General features: G+C 36.8%; 1 protein-coding gene across 1 annotated transcript in view; it reads left to right on the top strand.

Annotated features, from left to right (window-relative positions):
- The window catches only part of ARAP2 (ArfGAP with RhoGAP domain, ankyrin repeat and PH domain 2), a 110,500-nt gene extending 93,135 nt beyond the window's left edge, over window positions 1-17,365 (top strand). The window contains exons 30-35 of the mRNA XM_058025196.1: window positions 2,164-2,303; window positions 7,353-7,435; window positions 8,831-8,866; window positions 9,352-9,415; window positions 13,980-14,111; window positions 17,015-17,365. Coding sequence (XP_057881179.1) covers window positions 2,164-2,303; window positions 7,353-7,435; window positions 8,831-8,866; window positions 9,352-9,415; window positions 13,980-14,111; window positions 17,015-17,365 — 806 coding nt within the window. The remainder of the gene's footprint in view (window positions 1-2,163; window positions 2,304-7,352; window positions 7,436-8,830; window positions 8,867-9,351; window positions 9,416-13,979; window positions 14,112-17,014) is intronic.
- The last annotated feature ends 353 nt before the right edge of the window (window positions 17,366-17,718 follow it).

The raw sequence follows: 17,718 nt of genomic DNA, 5'->3' as shown, positions 1-17,718 counted from the left end.
AATTTGTGGTGAGTTTTCTATTTTATTACAGTTTTTAGTTGCTAGTTCCTGACAATTAATTCCATAGCTTTTCATGCTTGCTGTAGGAGCACTCTTTCAAGTGCTACTCAGTATTTTGTATGATAGATACTCAAGGACAGCTTAATTCTATTTCAAGACCCCTTCTCCTTATGTAAAAATTTCTCATATTAAAGTTTTATTTGTTAGAAAAACAGATATTTTTTATTTGTTAAATTTACTATAAATTCTGTGTATATAGGTCCTTGAAATTTTTCCAGTACAGTGTTGTATAATGTGAGTGGTAAGTATTGATTTCTGAGAACAGGGGCTATTATTCAGAGATATTCTTTGAAATGCAAGCTTCTAAACCATAGGTGGATCGATCCTCCATGGATTAAGTGTACTTACTTCCTAGCTGCAAAGTTCTGTGAAGTTTAGCATATTTTGTAAAGTTTGTGTCTGTAAAATACATTCTGATTAGGACACATCCCTATTGTCTTAGTTTTATTTAATGAAATGCTGGCTTCTAAAGTATATGGAATATCATCAGTTTAGAGAATTATTTTCTTCCACCTTCAGGCTATTCTAATATCTTTGTAAGTATCAAGTGTTTGACAGAATTGCTGCCATAGGAGTGCTGTGAAGTTTAGAATGAGTTTTTGTCATGTTGCAAGCTCTGTGCAGAAATGTAAAGTCTTCCAGCTTGTAAAGATGTGGAAGTATCCTGCTACTCTCACTAAGTACTCTGCTACTCTCATTTTGTCTAATTAAAAAAAAATTAAAAAATAGAAAAAAGTGGTTATGATTGTGTGGATAAGGATTCATATTCTATTCTGAATGTGAAATAAATATTCTTATGGGCAAAAAGAGAATCAGGTTTTTTTAACTGATATATTTGCACTTATAACTGAGGACTTCTAAGTAATTTCTGATTTTAATTGTTGGAGTGTATTGATTCTAGGTTTAGATTCTTATTTTTTGATATTTTACCATGTACTGCTTCTTAATAATAGAGTTTTGATATCAGATGCTCAAAGTCTAAGTGGTATTTTAATGAAAAAAGCCAATTGAGTACTCAGGTAAGAATGAGCTTTTCAATACACATTACACCCCTTTTACATCAAAGTTTTATTTCTTATCCTGAAAGTAATGTAGTACAAAAGCTAGTGGTATTATTCTGTGACTCCTAAACAAGTTGGTTCAGTATTTCCTAAGTAAATGAATAAACTTACAGGAGGTACCTACACTTAGCTAAAAATAATAGGTGGTGAAAGCCAAAATATGGCATAAGTAGTATGCTTTTAGTGTTTGGGGGTAATTATTAGCCCTGCTAATCTGGCTCCCTCTTCAAGGTGGAAAGGTATTGAGTGGGATGGAGGAGAAGGCTGCATCTGCCCACCTGCTCTCTTCTCATGTCTGCCGTCTGCTTCCAGCACTGTTTACCTCAGGGAGAAAAGCATACTTCAGAATTCTGCTGAATTCTGTGTTCTGTTATTAAGACAGTAGGAATTATTGTATTTTCCTTTGTTTTTCCTCACTTTAACTATTAAAGTGCCATTTTAGTTTGAGTTTCACTTCATGTGCATGAGTCATAGCAGCATGGCAATGACTGTAATTATTGTTCAGAAGTTTTTGCTGGGGAAGAGTACTTACTGGGAAAAGCTGACAAAGTGGAAAAATATATGGATATTGAGCAGAACAGGAAACCTGAAAATACCTAAATCTAATTTTTATGGAAATGTTTTGCCTCTCAAGCACAGAGATTAAAAGTATCCATGCCATACTCTTGGTATTAACTACACGTTATATGCTGAAAACATTCTTTGAATTAGAGTTTGTTGGTAGATTCTTTGCATGTTATCATACAAGTGAAAGAGAGAAGACTTTTTTCCCACCAGTAATTAAAATAATAATGGTGTGAATATTTAAGAATGAATGTAGAATGTATGAATGTAGAATACATTAATATGCAATATGTATTGAAATGTAATATTTAGTGTATATATTATAATTAATACAATTATTTATGTATATATATAGCATAATACTAAATCAATTTTACCAATGTGATTTTAGTTTTTTGATATGCAGTAATGCTTAAAATCTAGGAGCTTCCACTGTTGTAAAATCCTCTAACAAAATGCTTTTTTTTTTTCTTGGTAGAGAAAAATGAGAAAGGTACTGTGAAAGCAGGCAATCTGAAGTACAAGGAAGAGCCATCAAAACTACTGTCTGGAAACAAATTCCAAGACCGTTACTTTGTGTTACGGGAAGGAAACTTGTTTCTCTATAAGGATATGAAGGTACAGCAGATAAACTTTGCATTAAGCTTTCTTCTTTGTTTGAACAAGAAAAGATCAACAAACAGATCAACATTTCTCATATGAAATGGCAACTTCTGGAATCTGGGTTGATGTCTAAGATTTTGTCTTGCTGTTTCACAGATGTCTTAGTATAAGGAGTTCCTGTGGGTTCATCATTTAGCTATTGTAGTTATGCATTACTATAAGCTTAAAAAATTAAAAAGAGAACAATTTTTGGGTGCTTTGTGCTGACATTAAATTATTTGAAAACCTGCCGTAGAAAGCTGCAGCAGAAGTAATACGGAGCTTAAAGGAGTGCATGCCATTTTTTCTTGATATTTCACACAAAACCCTTAAAAATTGAAACAACAGGGTTCTTATGCAGACACGTCTCATGATAGAAGAGATTATAGGAAACATAACTCTCAATACACTAGGAAAATATTTCCCTGCTTCCCAACAACATTTTTCAGATGTATTCTCAGTCCTTTAAAAACTAGTATGGATAATTAGGTTATGTATACTTCAGAATTCCATAGAAGTGAATTTAGTCATGATTAATAGCAGGAAGGGTTCAGTTTTAAATATTTCATGGGATTTTTCTTAAAATAGTGGGTTTGAGCGTATGCAGCTTGTGTTTAAGTATAAAGCCAAATAATATTAATAAAGAACTATGTTTTAGTTCCAATTATTTCTGGTTTAAAAAAAAAAAATCAAAGTTTCAAGTGGTTTTATTTTTGCTGACTGCTGGTTTTTTCCCATCCAAAAAATACAGATGTATATTGCTGACCTTCCTAAAGTACTTTTTTTAAGACATATCCCTTGCTCACGTAAGCTAATGCACTGTATCTTCTTGTGAAGCTGTGGATACAGTCTTAATTAGAATGACCCCAGAATGTCACAAATAATGTCTTACAATTTAGTGCTAAAACTCAAATTGGCACATATGTGAGAATAAATTAATATGCCCATAAAACCTTAATTAGTATCTTGGAAAGAATTTATGACAGGATTGTTTTGCCACTTTATAATCTCCTCTTTTAAGCCATTCTAATTTATAAAAAAAATTTAATTCCCCAACTCAGGAGGCGCTTTGAACACTTATTTTTAATTTTTTATTTTTAAATGCAAATGGCAATACCCTTCTGATCAAATAGCATATGAGTTTGTTTTAAATTTTTTTGAGAGATATTAATCTACCATGAATAATCCTGGTTTAATTTTAGTCATATTTAGGAATGAATAGTAGGAATGCTTGACATTGCAGATGGAAAATTGTAGTTAATAAGGCCACATGTACTAACTAATTTATAAATTCTCATTAATAGCAAATTAAATTTGTATATGCAGGTGGAGATACATTCTGTTCAGTGTTTCTCTTGTTCAAGAGCAATTATCAAAAACATTGAAAGTTTCCATGAATACTGTATGCTAAATTGCTATATTGTGTTAATTGACTGAAATAATTTACCCCTTTAATGTTCTGTTGCTAAGAGATAAGCTCACAGACAAAAAAAATGGCTCCCTTAAGGTGCATTATTTTGAGAAGTACGCAGTTGTTTAAGTTAATAGTATGTTCTGCAGGGGTATTTTTTTATCCTGGCAGTACCCTTCTTTTGAGCAGGAAGTTACACAAGAATACCAACCATAAAACTGTTGTGTGTTTTGTTGTTTTTTAAGTTCTCTTAAGTGCCTCTTTTTTCCCACATTGGAGTGTTAGAAATTGAAAGCTACAGAATGGGAAATTGAGAATCTAGGGACAGTAAACACTAGGGAGTAGCTTTGTGTACTGGATTATAAGATTTATTGTTTGGTGCAGTTTTTTCTACATTGAAAGCTAAAACACTTGACCTGAAAGTACTGAAGGAATGCTTTTGTGTTGTGTTAAATATTTTTCTCTGTAATAGTGTGCATCTATTGTTTCCTTTCAGCACTTCATCTTCCAGTAACATTCAGTTCTCACACCTGTGGGTCTATGTCTTCTGTAGATTGACTAGAGGTAGTTCAAGAAGGAGCAAGCAAGGAACCTCAGGAGATCCTTGTCCATCTTCCTGTGCACAGCAGGGATAGCAGCTGAGGTCAGGACATGTTGTGCATGGCTTTAATCTATTAAAGTCTTCAAAAACCCTGAGGACAGATAGCACAACCTTTTTGGGCAGCCTGTTGCAGTACCTGACTGTCCTCACGGGGGAAAGTTTCTCTGTCCTTAGATGTAGTCTTCTCACAATACAAAATGCCTCACTCAGTCTGCTTCAGTCTTTCCCTGTAGGCGCTGGGGGGCGGCTGTTAGTTCAGCCTCTCCTCCAGGGCAAGTGCTCCAGCCCCCAGATGGCCTGGTGGGCCCCTGCTGAGCCCTCTCCAGATTACTGATTCTCTTTTTTGTCTCAAGGATCCAAAAGATGCAGTCACACAAATAATAAGGAAAGGAGGAGAATCACTCTCCTCCACCTCCTCACTGTGATTCTGCTAGCTCAGGAAATGGAGAACACCTTTGCTGTTAGGATCCTCTGCTGGTTTATGCCCAGCTTGGCACCTGCCAGCACGCTCTGGTCCCTATCAGCTGAACTGCCTCCCACTCTCTGTCATTCAAAGAGTTTTTTCCTTCACCTGTGCAAGGGTTTGTGTATATCATTGTTAAATTTAATGAGATTCCTGTTCCATTTCTTTGTCCTGTGAAAGTCCCAATACTGGTGTTCTCCAGAAACCAGGTGGATTCCTTCTATCTCACTGGGCTGCCCTTCCTGAAGAGATAAGGAAGAACAAAGCCCTGCTCTCCCCATCCCCTGTCCCATAAAAGTCAGGATATGTTATCCAGAGACTTCTTGTTGTTCAAAGACATAATTTGCTTTTCTTTTCATCCTGATTTAGCGGCCCTAGTGGCCTAATGGATGAATGGCCTAATGGACAGTGCCCCAGTGGCACTGTCTAAAACAGGGATTGTGAGTTTGAGTCAGTCAGCAAAGCTTCACCAAGGGCAAGTCCTGTTTGACCAACTTAGTGGTCTTCTATGATAAATAGACCATGTCAGTGGACAAGGGAAGAGTTGCAGGTGCCATTTGTCTGAAATTCTGTAAGGCCTTTGACATGGTCCCTCACAATATGCTTTTCTCTAAATTGGAGAGGGATGGAATTGATAGAGTGGACTGTTAGATGGATAAGAAAGTGGTTGGATGGTCACATCCAGAGGGTAGTGATCAATGACTCAGAGTCCTGATGGACATCAGTGACATGTGGTGTCATTTAGAAGTCCTTGCTGGGATTAGTGCTACTTAATATATTCATTAGTGACACAGAAAGGGGAATTGAGTGCTTCTTCAGCAGATGACACCAAGCTGGGGGTATGGTTGATACACCTGGGGAACTGGATGACATCCAGAAGGGCCTGGACAAGCATGAAAAGTAAGCCCATGGGAATCTCAGCAGGTTTAACATTATCAAGTGCAAGGTGTTGCACCTTGTTTGGGTCAACTCATGATATCAGCCCAGTCTGGGGGATGAACAGACCCAGAGCAGCCCTGCCAGGGAGGATTTGATGATGCTGGTGGGTGAGAGGCTGGACATGACCCAGCCGTGGGCACTCACAGCCCAGAGAGCCAAAGGTGTCCTGGGCTGCACCCAGAGCCCCGTGGGCAGCAGGGGAGGGAGGGGATTCTGCCCCTCTGCTCTGCTCTGCCCTGGTGAGACCCCACCTGCAGGGCTGCAGCCAGCTCTGGGGGCCCAGCACAGCAAGGACATGGACCTGGGAGGCTACCAGGTCAATTAGAGGGATATTCTTCCCCTGTACTCAGCACTGGTGAGGCCTCACCTGGAGTATTGCATCCAGTTCTGGGCCCCTCACTTTAGGAGGGACGTTGAGTTGCTTGAGAGTGTCCAAAGGAGAGCAACGAGGCTGGTGAGGGGCTTGGAGCACAAGCCATATGAAGAACGACTGAGGGAGCTGGGGTTGTTCAGCCTGGAGAAAAGGAGACTCAGGGGTGACTTTATCACTCTCTTCAACTTCCTGAAGGGTGGCTGTGCTGAGCTGGGGGTCGGTCTCTTTCTCCGGGCGACAACAGACAGAACAAGAGGACACAGTCTCAAGCTGTGCCCAGGGAGATTTAGAATTAAGGAGGAAGTATTTTACAGAAAGAGTGGTCAAATACTGGAATCATCTACCCAGGGAGGTGGTAGAGTCACCATCCCTCGAAGAGTTTAAAAAAAGACTGGATGTGGCACTTGGTGCCATGATCTAGTTCTAGTGTTAGAACATGGGTTGGACTCGATGATCTTAAAGGTCTCTTCCAACCTAGAATTTCTGTGATTCTGTGATATGGAGCACCTTGTCTGTGAAGGAAGGCTGAGAGGCCTGGCTTTGGTCAGCCTGGAAAAGAAACCTATTTGTGGCCTTCTAGTACCTGAAAGGAGCCTAGGAGAAAGATGGAAACAAATATTTTAGAAGAGTGTAATGCAGAAGAACAACAGGAATGACTTCAAACTGAGAGTAGGTTTAGATTGAGTATTACGAAACATTCTTTGCCGTGAGGGTGGTGAGGCACCTGAACAGGTTACCCAGAAAAGCTGGGGATCCCATATCACTGGAAGTGTTCAAGGTCAGGCTTGATAGGGCTCAGAGCAACCTGCTCTAGTGAAAGATGTTCCTGTTCATGGAAGGGGAGGTTGGAACTAGATAGTCTTTTAACCCAAACCATTCTCTGGTTTGTGAAAAATTTTCACCATTCCATAGAAGAGGTTATTTAACAGAGAGCAATCCCATTTCCCATCTTCCTGTCTCAAAGAGTTTGCGTTCACATATAGCACCACATCTTCATTATTCTGATTGCGTTACAGTTTTGTGATTTCTTGTGAACTTTAAATTCTTAATCAGTCTGCTTCCGGTAAAAGTGACTGGTACACTTTGTTAGTGGCAAAGAAAGAGATAAAATATTTTAATGATTTGCTAGAAAAGAGGGGTGCACTCCATGAAAGAAACTGAACTGTGAAATCAGTCATGTGGCATTTTCTCTTTGGCACATTCCTCATACAATAATTAGAATCTTACTTTATTTGCAGGCTAGCAAACCTGAAAAAGTGTTGCCTGTCAGTTCTCTGAAGCTTTATCTTGGAGTGAAAAAGAAAATGAAGCCACCAACAAAGTAAGAATAGAAAAGAAAATAACACAGTGTAAAAAGTATTGTGGTATCATCAATAAAGGGTAGCATAGAACATTGTGGAGCAAAGAAAAGTCAAGAAGCCTATAGCAGTATACTGAATTAAATTGTCCCCTGTAATATTATTTGTTCTTTTCCTGTATTTGTTTTCATGTTCCATGTTAACTAATCTGTGCTAGTAAATTACTTTATTGATTAGCTCTTTGTAATCTAAAGTGCATTTGTTATCTCTTGTGGATATGATCACTCCTGGCTCACTTAGTTTTGTGCTATATGTCCTGCATGTCATTGCTGGACAGACTTTCCTTGCACCAAGTAAAAAGAGAGAAGAGAAAACCAGTTAGTCATGGCCCTTACTGGCAGTTCCTGTTCAGCAGAAGATTTTCCTTTTTCAGGATCTTTGTTATTTTGATGTTTCTGCTAGCTGAAGACTGCAGTGCCCTTTACAAACATCAGTGACTATCTCTCAGGAAAAGAGCATTGGGAAATGACACCTGTTTTTCTCAGATGTTTCCAGTTCTTGTTCAGTTAAAGCTTTGAGATACTGAGACAATGCACATAGGATCTTATCCCAGAGGGAGTCTATGTTGGCTGTTGCCTTTAAACAGATCTGCTTGAACTTTTCCTTTGCAGTTGGCAAATGAAAACACCCCAAAAAAGTCTGTGAATTTCAAAGCTTAGCCATGTTAAAGAAATCGTTGATGGGTTTGTGGTTTTTTTGCATGTTTTTTTTTTTTTTAATTCAAGTGCAGAATGAGTAGGAGATTAGTCCAAAAGAGTAAAAATAGGAGTAAAAATATGATGCAAATGTGTCTTCACAGGTTTTTTTACTTGAGGTTTATTTTTAGTCTACTTTCAAAAGAAGAGTTTACCTAGTCTCTTCTGGATCTCCAGAAGTGTCTGTTTGTTTCAACTCAGAGGCTTCATTGTGCACCCACTTCTTTTTCATTTTCCTAGTAATTATTAAATCCCTATAAAATCATGAGATTCCTTTTGTTTACAGTACAAGCATAGCTCTTTTCTCTCTGTGACTTCTACACTGTAGTGGCCTCTTTACCTGACAGTTTTATTTCCAGCTCCTTTTAAAAAGCACAGCCACAGCAAAACAGTGGCAACTAGTCAGCTGTCATCTACAGTGCTTTGCTATAACCCTTTGTCTAAAACAGAAAGGTCATTAACTGTGAATCAGTTGTAAGAAAGTTAGCAAAATCCATCCTCAAACCCACAACTTTATTCTGGATTTGCAGTACACATTTAGATTTTGCAACTTTTTTTTTTTTTTTTTAATTAAGAGGACTATATAAAGGTAATTAATCTCTGCTGTTTGAGGAATATGTCCCTGTTTATGGAAGTAACTTTTGAAAATCTTCTTTCTTTCAGCTGGGGACTTGCAGTATTTTCTGAAAAACACCAGTGGTAGGTAAACATGAAATGCACACTTGGTTTAATTTCTCTGTCTAATATTTGTTGAAATATTGAATTGCAAAATAAGAGTATTTGAAAACTAATGGGCATTATTTTGCTTTCATGTCAATTTTTTTTTTTTTTTTTTTAAGTAAAGGAACTTTCTTAGTTGGTATGTTTGGTTCATGTTTTGGGTTTAAATGTCTGGCTTCCTTCTGTGACCAGAGAGCAAACAATAGTGATAAAGTTAGAATGATAGATTTTAATCCTGTGCACATGCTTAAAATGAAGCACAGGCATTGTCATCAAAGTAGGTGAAGTGATAATTTGAAGTATTTATATATGCCTATTTTTTCTGGGAGTGTTAATAATAAATATAGATAGCATGGATGAATTTAAGCACTATTTGATGTAGTTTTAGAAGCCTGTTCTTTAATATGTTTAACTGTAACTGGCATCTCCATTGCTTTTAATATTAATTGTGTATTGTGTTCTAGGTATATATGTTGTGATGGACAAGATGTGCAGATGGAGTGGATGATCAGCATTTTTATGGCACAGGTACTACTCTGATCAGAAAATGTAACTTATTCTGCTGTTATAAAAATTCCATTAAATATGTGTGTGTTATATATAAAGTTCAGTGCCAAAGTTTCTGGAATACTTCATGTAATTAAAGTGCCAAAAGATGTGTCTTAGTCCGTGAAGACTATGAGTGCTCTGAGAGTACTAACATTAGATTCTGACATCATCTCTCTATTCCACCCTACTATGTTGCAGAGAAGCTTCGTAAAGGACAATTATTTTCTTTCCAGAAAACTGTTGTGGGTGAAATTTTGGCCACTGACCTAAAGGGTGTGTCTGTGTGCCACAATACCTAAGTGCTATTTCTCTGCTCACTAGTTTGGATGCTGCTAAAGTAGTGATGAAAGAGGGGTGTAATGTTAAAAAGCATAGTGGTGTGAACTAGCCCAGTTAAAGAGCTGTGCTAATATGGCAGTTTTTCTCTGGTATCCAAGTTTGTTTTGTTAACACTGACAATTCATTGTGTTGGGTAGGTTTTATCCTGAATTAAGTACTCTTCTGCTTGATATGAGATTGTAAGAAGGGTGTATGTTTGAGTGGCATACAACACATCCTTGGAAATGGAGTTTAATGTTTGCATTGGAGAAGTGGAAATAAGCAAGATGGGAAGAATTTACCCTGACAGGAGAGTGGAACATAGTTCAAGGTTTTAACAGGATTTTGTCTGTGTCAGATTTTTCTTTTTCCCATGATGTTCAAGGAGCTTTGCAGGATATCACTGTGCATAAACATTGCTAGATTTATGATTACCTGGGAGCTTTGTGTTGCATGAAATAGGCTGAGCACAAGACTGTTGAAATACAGACTTAGTGACTTCCTAAAACAGAATCTGACTTTCATAGATAGTAGTGCTAGAAGTATAATGCATGCCTTGAAAGTAAGACTTACAAATTCTTGTCTTATTCAGCTCTCTTAACTGAAATGACAGTTGTTGTTTCTATGGAAACAGCTGGCATACATCTCATGGGCATAACATGAGCAGTGTCACAGCAAATAGGCTCAGAGGTTATTGATATAGGAAACTTTGAAGTAACTCATGCAAGGTTGGTAACTGTTGAAGTCCTTTTGACATAAAATCACAATGAAGGACAGTCTTACAATTCTGCTCAGGCAGATGTACAATGTTCCTTTGACAATATAGATAAAAAAATGGGAGCCATTGCTCACTGTCCATGATAAATTTTCCTAACAGAAAAAAAGATGAAATCACTTAATGTACATTTAAAAACATGCTATGAATTCATAACGTTAATTTTAGAACTTTATTATAATGAATGAACAGTGCAATGAATTAGCAGTACTACATTGAAAGGGTTTTTTGGTTTGGATTGATTTTTTGTGAAAATTCTTGGGTTTTTTTTACAAGTGTTCTGGACATCAGTAAAGTTGTCAGTCTATAGACTACATAAGAAATTACGTGCTAATGATGCAGATGCAGATTTAGTATATTGTTCTTACTGCAATCTACTACTTCATTACAGAGAAAATTTCCTTAAGAATGCAGTGCCTCATATTGGTAAAATTTGCTGTAATATCTCTAAAAAGTCTTGTATCATACAGCAGCAGATAATTATTACCACATTATCCCATTTCTAAACCAGAAAACTGTAAATGTCAACTGAGATTATTTCTAGTTAGAGTTTTCAAGTTGAGACCATCTTTAGGGAAGTCAGCTTGTTTTTTTACTGTATATGTTGTCACGGTATTTGAACATACATATTAGAGAAACTGCAGGCATCACATCTTCTTTGTGAGTGGAATAACTTAGACTAGAAATTGAAAAATACTGTAAAATTGGTTTTGAAGTGTTAAGACATTGACACTTAATGATTTTGTGCGATTAAGAGGGACATAAACCAATATTTCTGCATTCCTCAGTGCTTGAGCAGACTCAAGTTCTATTAGTAATTAATATCAGTAAGATAACAGTACTATTACTGTTTTTTTCCTGGTGTCAGATAATGTTTATTCCTGTAGTATAAATGGTGCAGAGTATATGAATAGCAAAGTGTATGTACCACTGTAATCTAGGTACAAGAGTACTTTGATACAGGCCATCAAGTTAACCCAGAGGTTATTAATCTTCCATTTCAAACTGGTACATACTAAGTGTTTGCAGTAGGACCAATGTTTCTTTCAGTTCTATGCAAAACCATCCTGAAAAGCAAGATTCTTGAATTCTATAATAGTTCTGTACAAAATCTCTTAAGAGCACGCACAGCATTCAGTTGGAAGTAATTAATTTGTATGAAGATGGACACAATAGTTTACTTCCAGTTTCCTTGTCTTTGATCAGCTGGAGGCACATTATACTATCATGAGGTGCAGTTGAACAGAGAGGTCAAAGCTATGAATAAATACATTTTTTATGTGGCCTAATACGTTGCTAGTATTTCTGATATACTTTCTCAGTTCAATTTTAAGAAATGTTACAGGCACAAAAGGGAAATCAGGCTGCTTAGCTGACAGGGATGGTTTCCTTAGGCTTGCTGGGATTTAAGGCAGATAGTTTTCTTCAGAAGCTCATTAAAGTTTCTCCATAATTTTCTGGGTTGTGTTTGTTTGTTTTATCTTGATCCACAATAAACTGTTTTGGTTGGCGAGAGCTGCTCTTTCAGATAATAATTTCTCATTTCATTGAAAGAAAATGTTCTTAATGGAGAGAACTCATCACAGACTTTTACATCACTCTGGTCATACCATGTGTGAGAATTTTTTACTCCATCTAGACATGAATATAAAATACTTTTTCTAAATTTGGGGCAAGACTTTCAATTTCTAGTCAGCCATCATGAGTCAGTAATCACTGATTTTGATGGGTTTTATTGGTAGTCCTCTTTTTACTTGCTGACCATGTGCAAGTATGATCATAGCTCTTCATAGATCACAACTGTTTTTTAAATATGATCTTCAAGAGACTTGCTTCACGGATTTGCAGTCCTGGCTTGCCAGTTTCCTTCGAAGTTTTGCTGATTTAGCTGTAGGCCTTGGTTATTCTCTTTGGTAACAGAATCTCATGTTGATGATTTTTTCAGTAAAATCATCTTGAAATACCTTGTCCTCAAATCTGTCTTTATGGTTTTTATTAGCATTACTTGAGGAATGTGAGCTCATGTGCTAAAATTGGAAATGTTCAGTAAGTAATGTATGGTTTTTTACTTTCCTTCTCTTCCCAGTCTAGTTTTTCACTCAGAGTGAAACTTCACATTTTTCCCCAAAACTGACCTATTGCAGCTGAGCTAAAGCAAAGACTACTGTTGAAACCACATCTGCATATTTGTAGATTGTGTTTTGGATAACACATGTTGTTATCATACATTAAGCAATTATTTTCTCTAAATTATTAATACAAATTTTCACAGAATCACAGAATCAATTAGTTTGGAAAAGACCTTTGAGATTATTGAGTCAAAGCTATGACCTAACACCAGCTTGTCAGTCAGACCATGGCACTAAGTGACACGCATATTCTTTTCTTTAAACACCTCCAGGCATGCTGACTGGTGACATTCCAATGTCTAATCCCCCTTTTGGGAAGAGACTCTTCCCAATATCCAATGTAAACCTTCCCTGGTGCAGTTTGAGGCTATTTCCTCTCACCCTGTTGCTGGTTGCCTGGGAGAAGAAGCCCATCCCCACCTGGCTCCAGCCTCCTTTCAGGCAATTGCAGAGACCGGTCCGTTCCCCCTGAGCCTCCTTTTCTCCGGCTGATCACCCCCAGCTCCCTCAGCTGCTCCTCACAAGCCTTGTGCTCCAGACTTTTCCCCAGCTCCATGTTCCTTCTCTGGACATGCTCCAGCCCCTCAGTGTCTTTCTTGCAATCAGGGGCCCAGAACTGAACGCAGGATTTGAGGTGTGGCCTCCCCAGCGCTGGGTACGGGGGGACAATCCCTGCCCTGGTCCTGCTGGCCACACTGTTGCTGACACAGGCCTGGATGCCATTGGCCTCCTTGGCCACCTGGGCACACTCTGGCTCATTTCCAGCAGCTGTGGATCAGCACTCCCAGCTCCTTTTCCACTGGGCCACGTTCCAGCCACTCTGCCCCAGCCTGTAGCACTGCCTGGGCTTGTTGTGGCCCAAGTGTTGTACCCTGCGCTTTGGTCTTGAACCTCAACAAGAAACATATTTTGAAACGCTTGCACATTGAGGTAATTTTATCTTATTTCTGAAACTTTTGTTGGGACTCATGAAAGTGTGCTTCTGTGAAATTTTGAAATTGTGAAACAAGTCAAAATGTATGTCGTGTTTGATGATATTTTCTATTTTTTTTGACAATAATGAGAATAATATTAAGGAAGGAGGATGTTTGATACATGACAATTATATAGAGACATTTTGGTTCTTTTCACTCAACATTGTGCAGCACTTATGAAAACTTAACATAGTTTTAAGCATCATAGTGTTTTTCCCTTTCTCCCACAATAGGAGGGCATGGTGTGGTGCAGTATATATCTTTTTCCAAGGGTGTTTTGCATACCAAAGAATCTTCTGTATTTATGAAATTGTACATGAAAAATAAGGAATCATTTTTTTCTTTAGCATGCAGATATATGGCCACCTGTTGGGAAAGCAAGAAAACAATCCATAACTAAAAGTCCAAAGATCAGAGGCTTACCACTAATTCCCATTCATCAGGAGAAGAACACTTGTAAAATCAGAGGGATTACAGAGGTAAGTGGGGTTTAAACTTGATATAGAACTTTTAACCACAATGCTGTAATAAGTAGTCCACTAATATTGAACTCCCTGGAGCTGGATAAATATAGAATGCAGATGTTGTTATTGCCAACGCCTCTTCCAATATTTTGTGATTAAAGGAACATTTAGGACTATGTAATGTAAAAAAACTATTGTGGTCTCATGTTGCATAACCTCTCTGGCTGTTCAGTAAATCATAATGGACTTTAATTTGTGCTTGTTTTTTTTTTTTTGAGTAGAGATTGTTCATTAGGAGTAAATAAGACTTTTAGCTGAAAATACTATGCATTTTATTGCAATATGGGTTTTATTTTTAATAAGATCCTTGAAACTGTCCTGCATGCATATCTTCAAATATTTTTTTCCTCTGTCTAAAACAACTGCGTGGTTTTAGTTATCTACTCTGTGAATATAATGGAAAAGCTCAGATGGAACTAATGTTGATACATTTAAGTTGTACTATTATTATTCTCAAAGAAGAATGAGAAGCTTTAGTTACAACTTTTTGACTAGAGTGAGCTTTGTTACTACATTACATGCACTAGTGATGTATCTGAACCTTATCATATTAATTAGACATTACTTTTCTGATATCCACATAGAGATACTGATGCCTGTGGGGAGAACTTGAGATGAAGCAGTGGAGGCACTGTTCTACTTGGGAATAGTAGTGGTAACTAGCCTGACTGCAGCAGTGAATTACTGTGGAGAAAACACCTTGGTCCTTTGACTGCAGTACTATCATTTCTTGCACATTTTAGAACATTTTGAAAGGAGAGGCTAATATGGGATGTGTTATCACCACTAACAGAGATGGTGGTTCAGGTACAGGATGGTAAAGTTGGCTATTTCCATAGTAAGCCAACAGCAAAAGGCAGGCATGGTGCTTTATGTAAAAGACAACTCCATCTTGTGTTACACTTTCTTCCAGAAAGAATTTCTGCTCTGCCTAACTACAAGAGTGTAAAGCCATGTGAATATAAGTATTTTGTAATTTGTTTATAAATTTGTTTATAAATTTGTCTTTTTTAACCTTCTCTCAGGAAGTATTTTTGCAATTTTTAATAAGTTCTTTCTGATGCTTGTATTTTCAAACCTCTTTGATGAAAGTAATCAGGTTAACACAATGCTAATGGTTTTTTACATGGAAGGCTAAAACTGGAATGAACAGTAACATAGTGGTAGAAAGTATATATATGATACCGTTTTTTAAGAAGAAATATTATACCCCAGTGGAGTCAGTTCAAAAAAATGTACCATTGGGAGACCATGCCTTCAGTCTTTCCATGAATTTGAATACTCTTCCAAGAATATCTCAGTTTTAAAGCATTAGAAAGTAATACCAGGAACAAGCATTTCTGAAATATGCTGGTTTATGGAAAATGGAGGTCTATTTACAGATCAATGTGTAAACTTGTAGTAGAAATGTCATCAATTTATACAGGCAGGAAAACAGACTGACAGTTTTCCAAACAGTGAAAAAAGTGATATCTGAGAGAGAGAGATGACTGAGGGGGAGAAAAACCCAAACCACTATAAGCTCAAACATACCCAGAAACTGAGTTAAATATTAATATTTTTTACTAAAATGTCTATATTGAATGACTGATTTTTCCTCATCATTGGAAGCAGTTTTATTGAGGGTTAGGAAGACAAATGTGTAATACGAGGTTTGAAAGGAATCCTAATAACAAATAGAACCAAAACATTTTGGTTATTTCTATATCTCTTGTTACACATGTGGACAGTGCATTTGAAATATGCATATTTCTCATGTAGAATTATTTAATTGAAATAGAAATATATTGCTGTGTATCTGCAGTAAGTATTTGATTTTATTTCAAAATACAAAAAGGCTGAAGAATGAGGAAAAACCTTTTCTTTCAAGCACGATCAAATAGCATACTGACTCAGAATAGGTCATACAAGAAAGGCCCAAACCATTCTAAATTCTGTGTATCTAAACTAGCTTCTCCCTAGTGTTTGAGTAGTTTTTAATGTTTGTTTTAACATTTAGGAGGTATTAAGATTCCAAAGAACAAGTTTCTCATATGCTGTGGATGAATAACTCCATAAAAAATGCAGTCAAACTGAACAAGTTCCACACAGGAAATACACAAAGACCCACAGTCTCTCTCAGCTTTCTTCACATTCTGGTTGTCAAGAAATGGCACACATGAAAAAAGTACTCCAGGACCTGATTTTCCTTTAGAACTACCCAGGTTTTTCAGAAAAGGAATGTTCTACCTACTGCTGCACCACCTGAATAGCCAGAATACAATAAAGCAAATTTAGATGCAGCATCTGGTTTACCTTTAATTTTCTACAGCTTAAGAACTTGAAAACAGCCCACCAATGTCAATTGAAAAAGAAGCCAGTCTTTATAACACATCAGTTAGTATTTAACAGCTGCTGAAAGTTTAGATGTAATTGTTGAAAACTATCTCTCGTATATTGATGTTGCTCAGTCGTTATATTATCAAAACTGTAATATGCACAATTGTATTAATTCCACCAAGGAGTTCTAGGTCTTTAAGAGTGTAGGGATCTGCTGTAAAATGCTAAAACTTACTCTACTGTGGTAGAATGAAAAATCAAATTATGATTATATGAAAATAAATCTTCATGTCCTTATTGGCATGGTGCATGATTTATGTAAATTTCAGATGTATAGCTAAATGAGAATTTGCTCGCTAAAAATGATTACTAAATAATAATATGACAATTGTGGTAATTTAAAACTAACTTTGCTGTCTCAGCTCTTGGGTAAAATTAACTTTTTTTCTTTAAAACTTAATGAAACTAATGAGCAAAAATTGCAATCTAAACATTTTTTAATATGATGTGAATGAACTTATTTCTCTTTGTTTGGTAAGAATATAGAACTACAAGCTGGAAAATCAAGATTTGGTGAACATCATGATAATGAATTTCTGGAAGAAAGACAAAACTTGAAAGAAAAAGCATCTATTGTGGCACAATGTTTGGAAAGAAAAGAGGAGAAAGGGCGAAATCATGCTAAACCACATCGAAACTTGATTTCTGAGGATGATGCAGGCTCAGGGATGACTGAATTACACCAAATACCACATAAGACATTGAGGAAAAATAAAAACAAAACAAACAAAACTACTTTGGAACTAGATAGTAAATTGCCATCAGATGTGATTCAAGAACTAAATACAGTGCTGCAGAAGAACAGAGCACTTCATGAAACCTCCAGCTGATTTCCTGAGCCTGAAGTGTAATACTTATATGTAAATTCTTGTGTTATACATGTATATATATATATATATACTTGTGTATTTTCTGTTCAAAATAGTCTGCTTTGATGTGTCTAGTTTGTACAGTGCAGAGGAAATAAGGAAATATAATTTGTTTATGTGCAGCTATTGATTTTGTATATGTGTATACCCCATGTTATAATTGACCACTGAACTGGGAGAACTGATTATGTAAAACTCCTGAAGTTTGGAAGTTTTTCTGTGCAGTGCAAGGACACCAGATTTTGGTCTATTTTGTTGTTATTTGTTTCAGATTTTGTTTGATACAAGGATTCTAAGGACTGTCAAAAGCTTTT

The sequence above is a fragment of the Melospiza georgiana genome, chromosome 5, assembly GCF_028018845.1.
Source record: "Melospiza georgiana isolate bMelGeo1 chromosome 5, bMelGeo1.pri, whole genome shotgun sequence".
Classification (NCBI taxonomy): Eukaryota; Metazoa; Chordata; class Aves; order Passeriformes; family Passerellidae; genus Melospiza; species Melospiza georgiana.
This window is presented reverse-complemented; position numbering and strand designations above follow the sequence as displayed.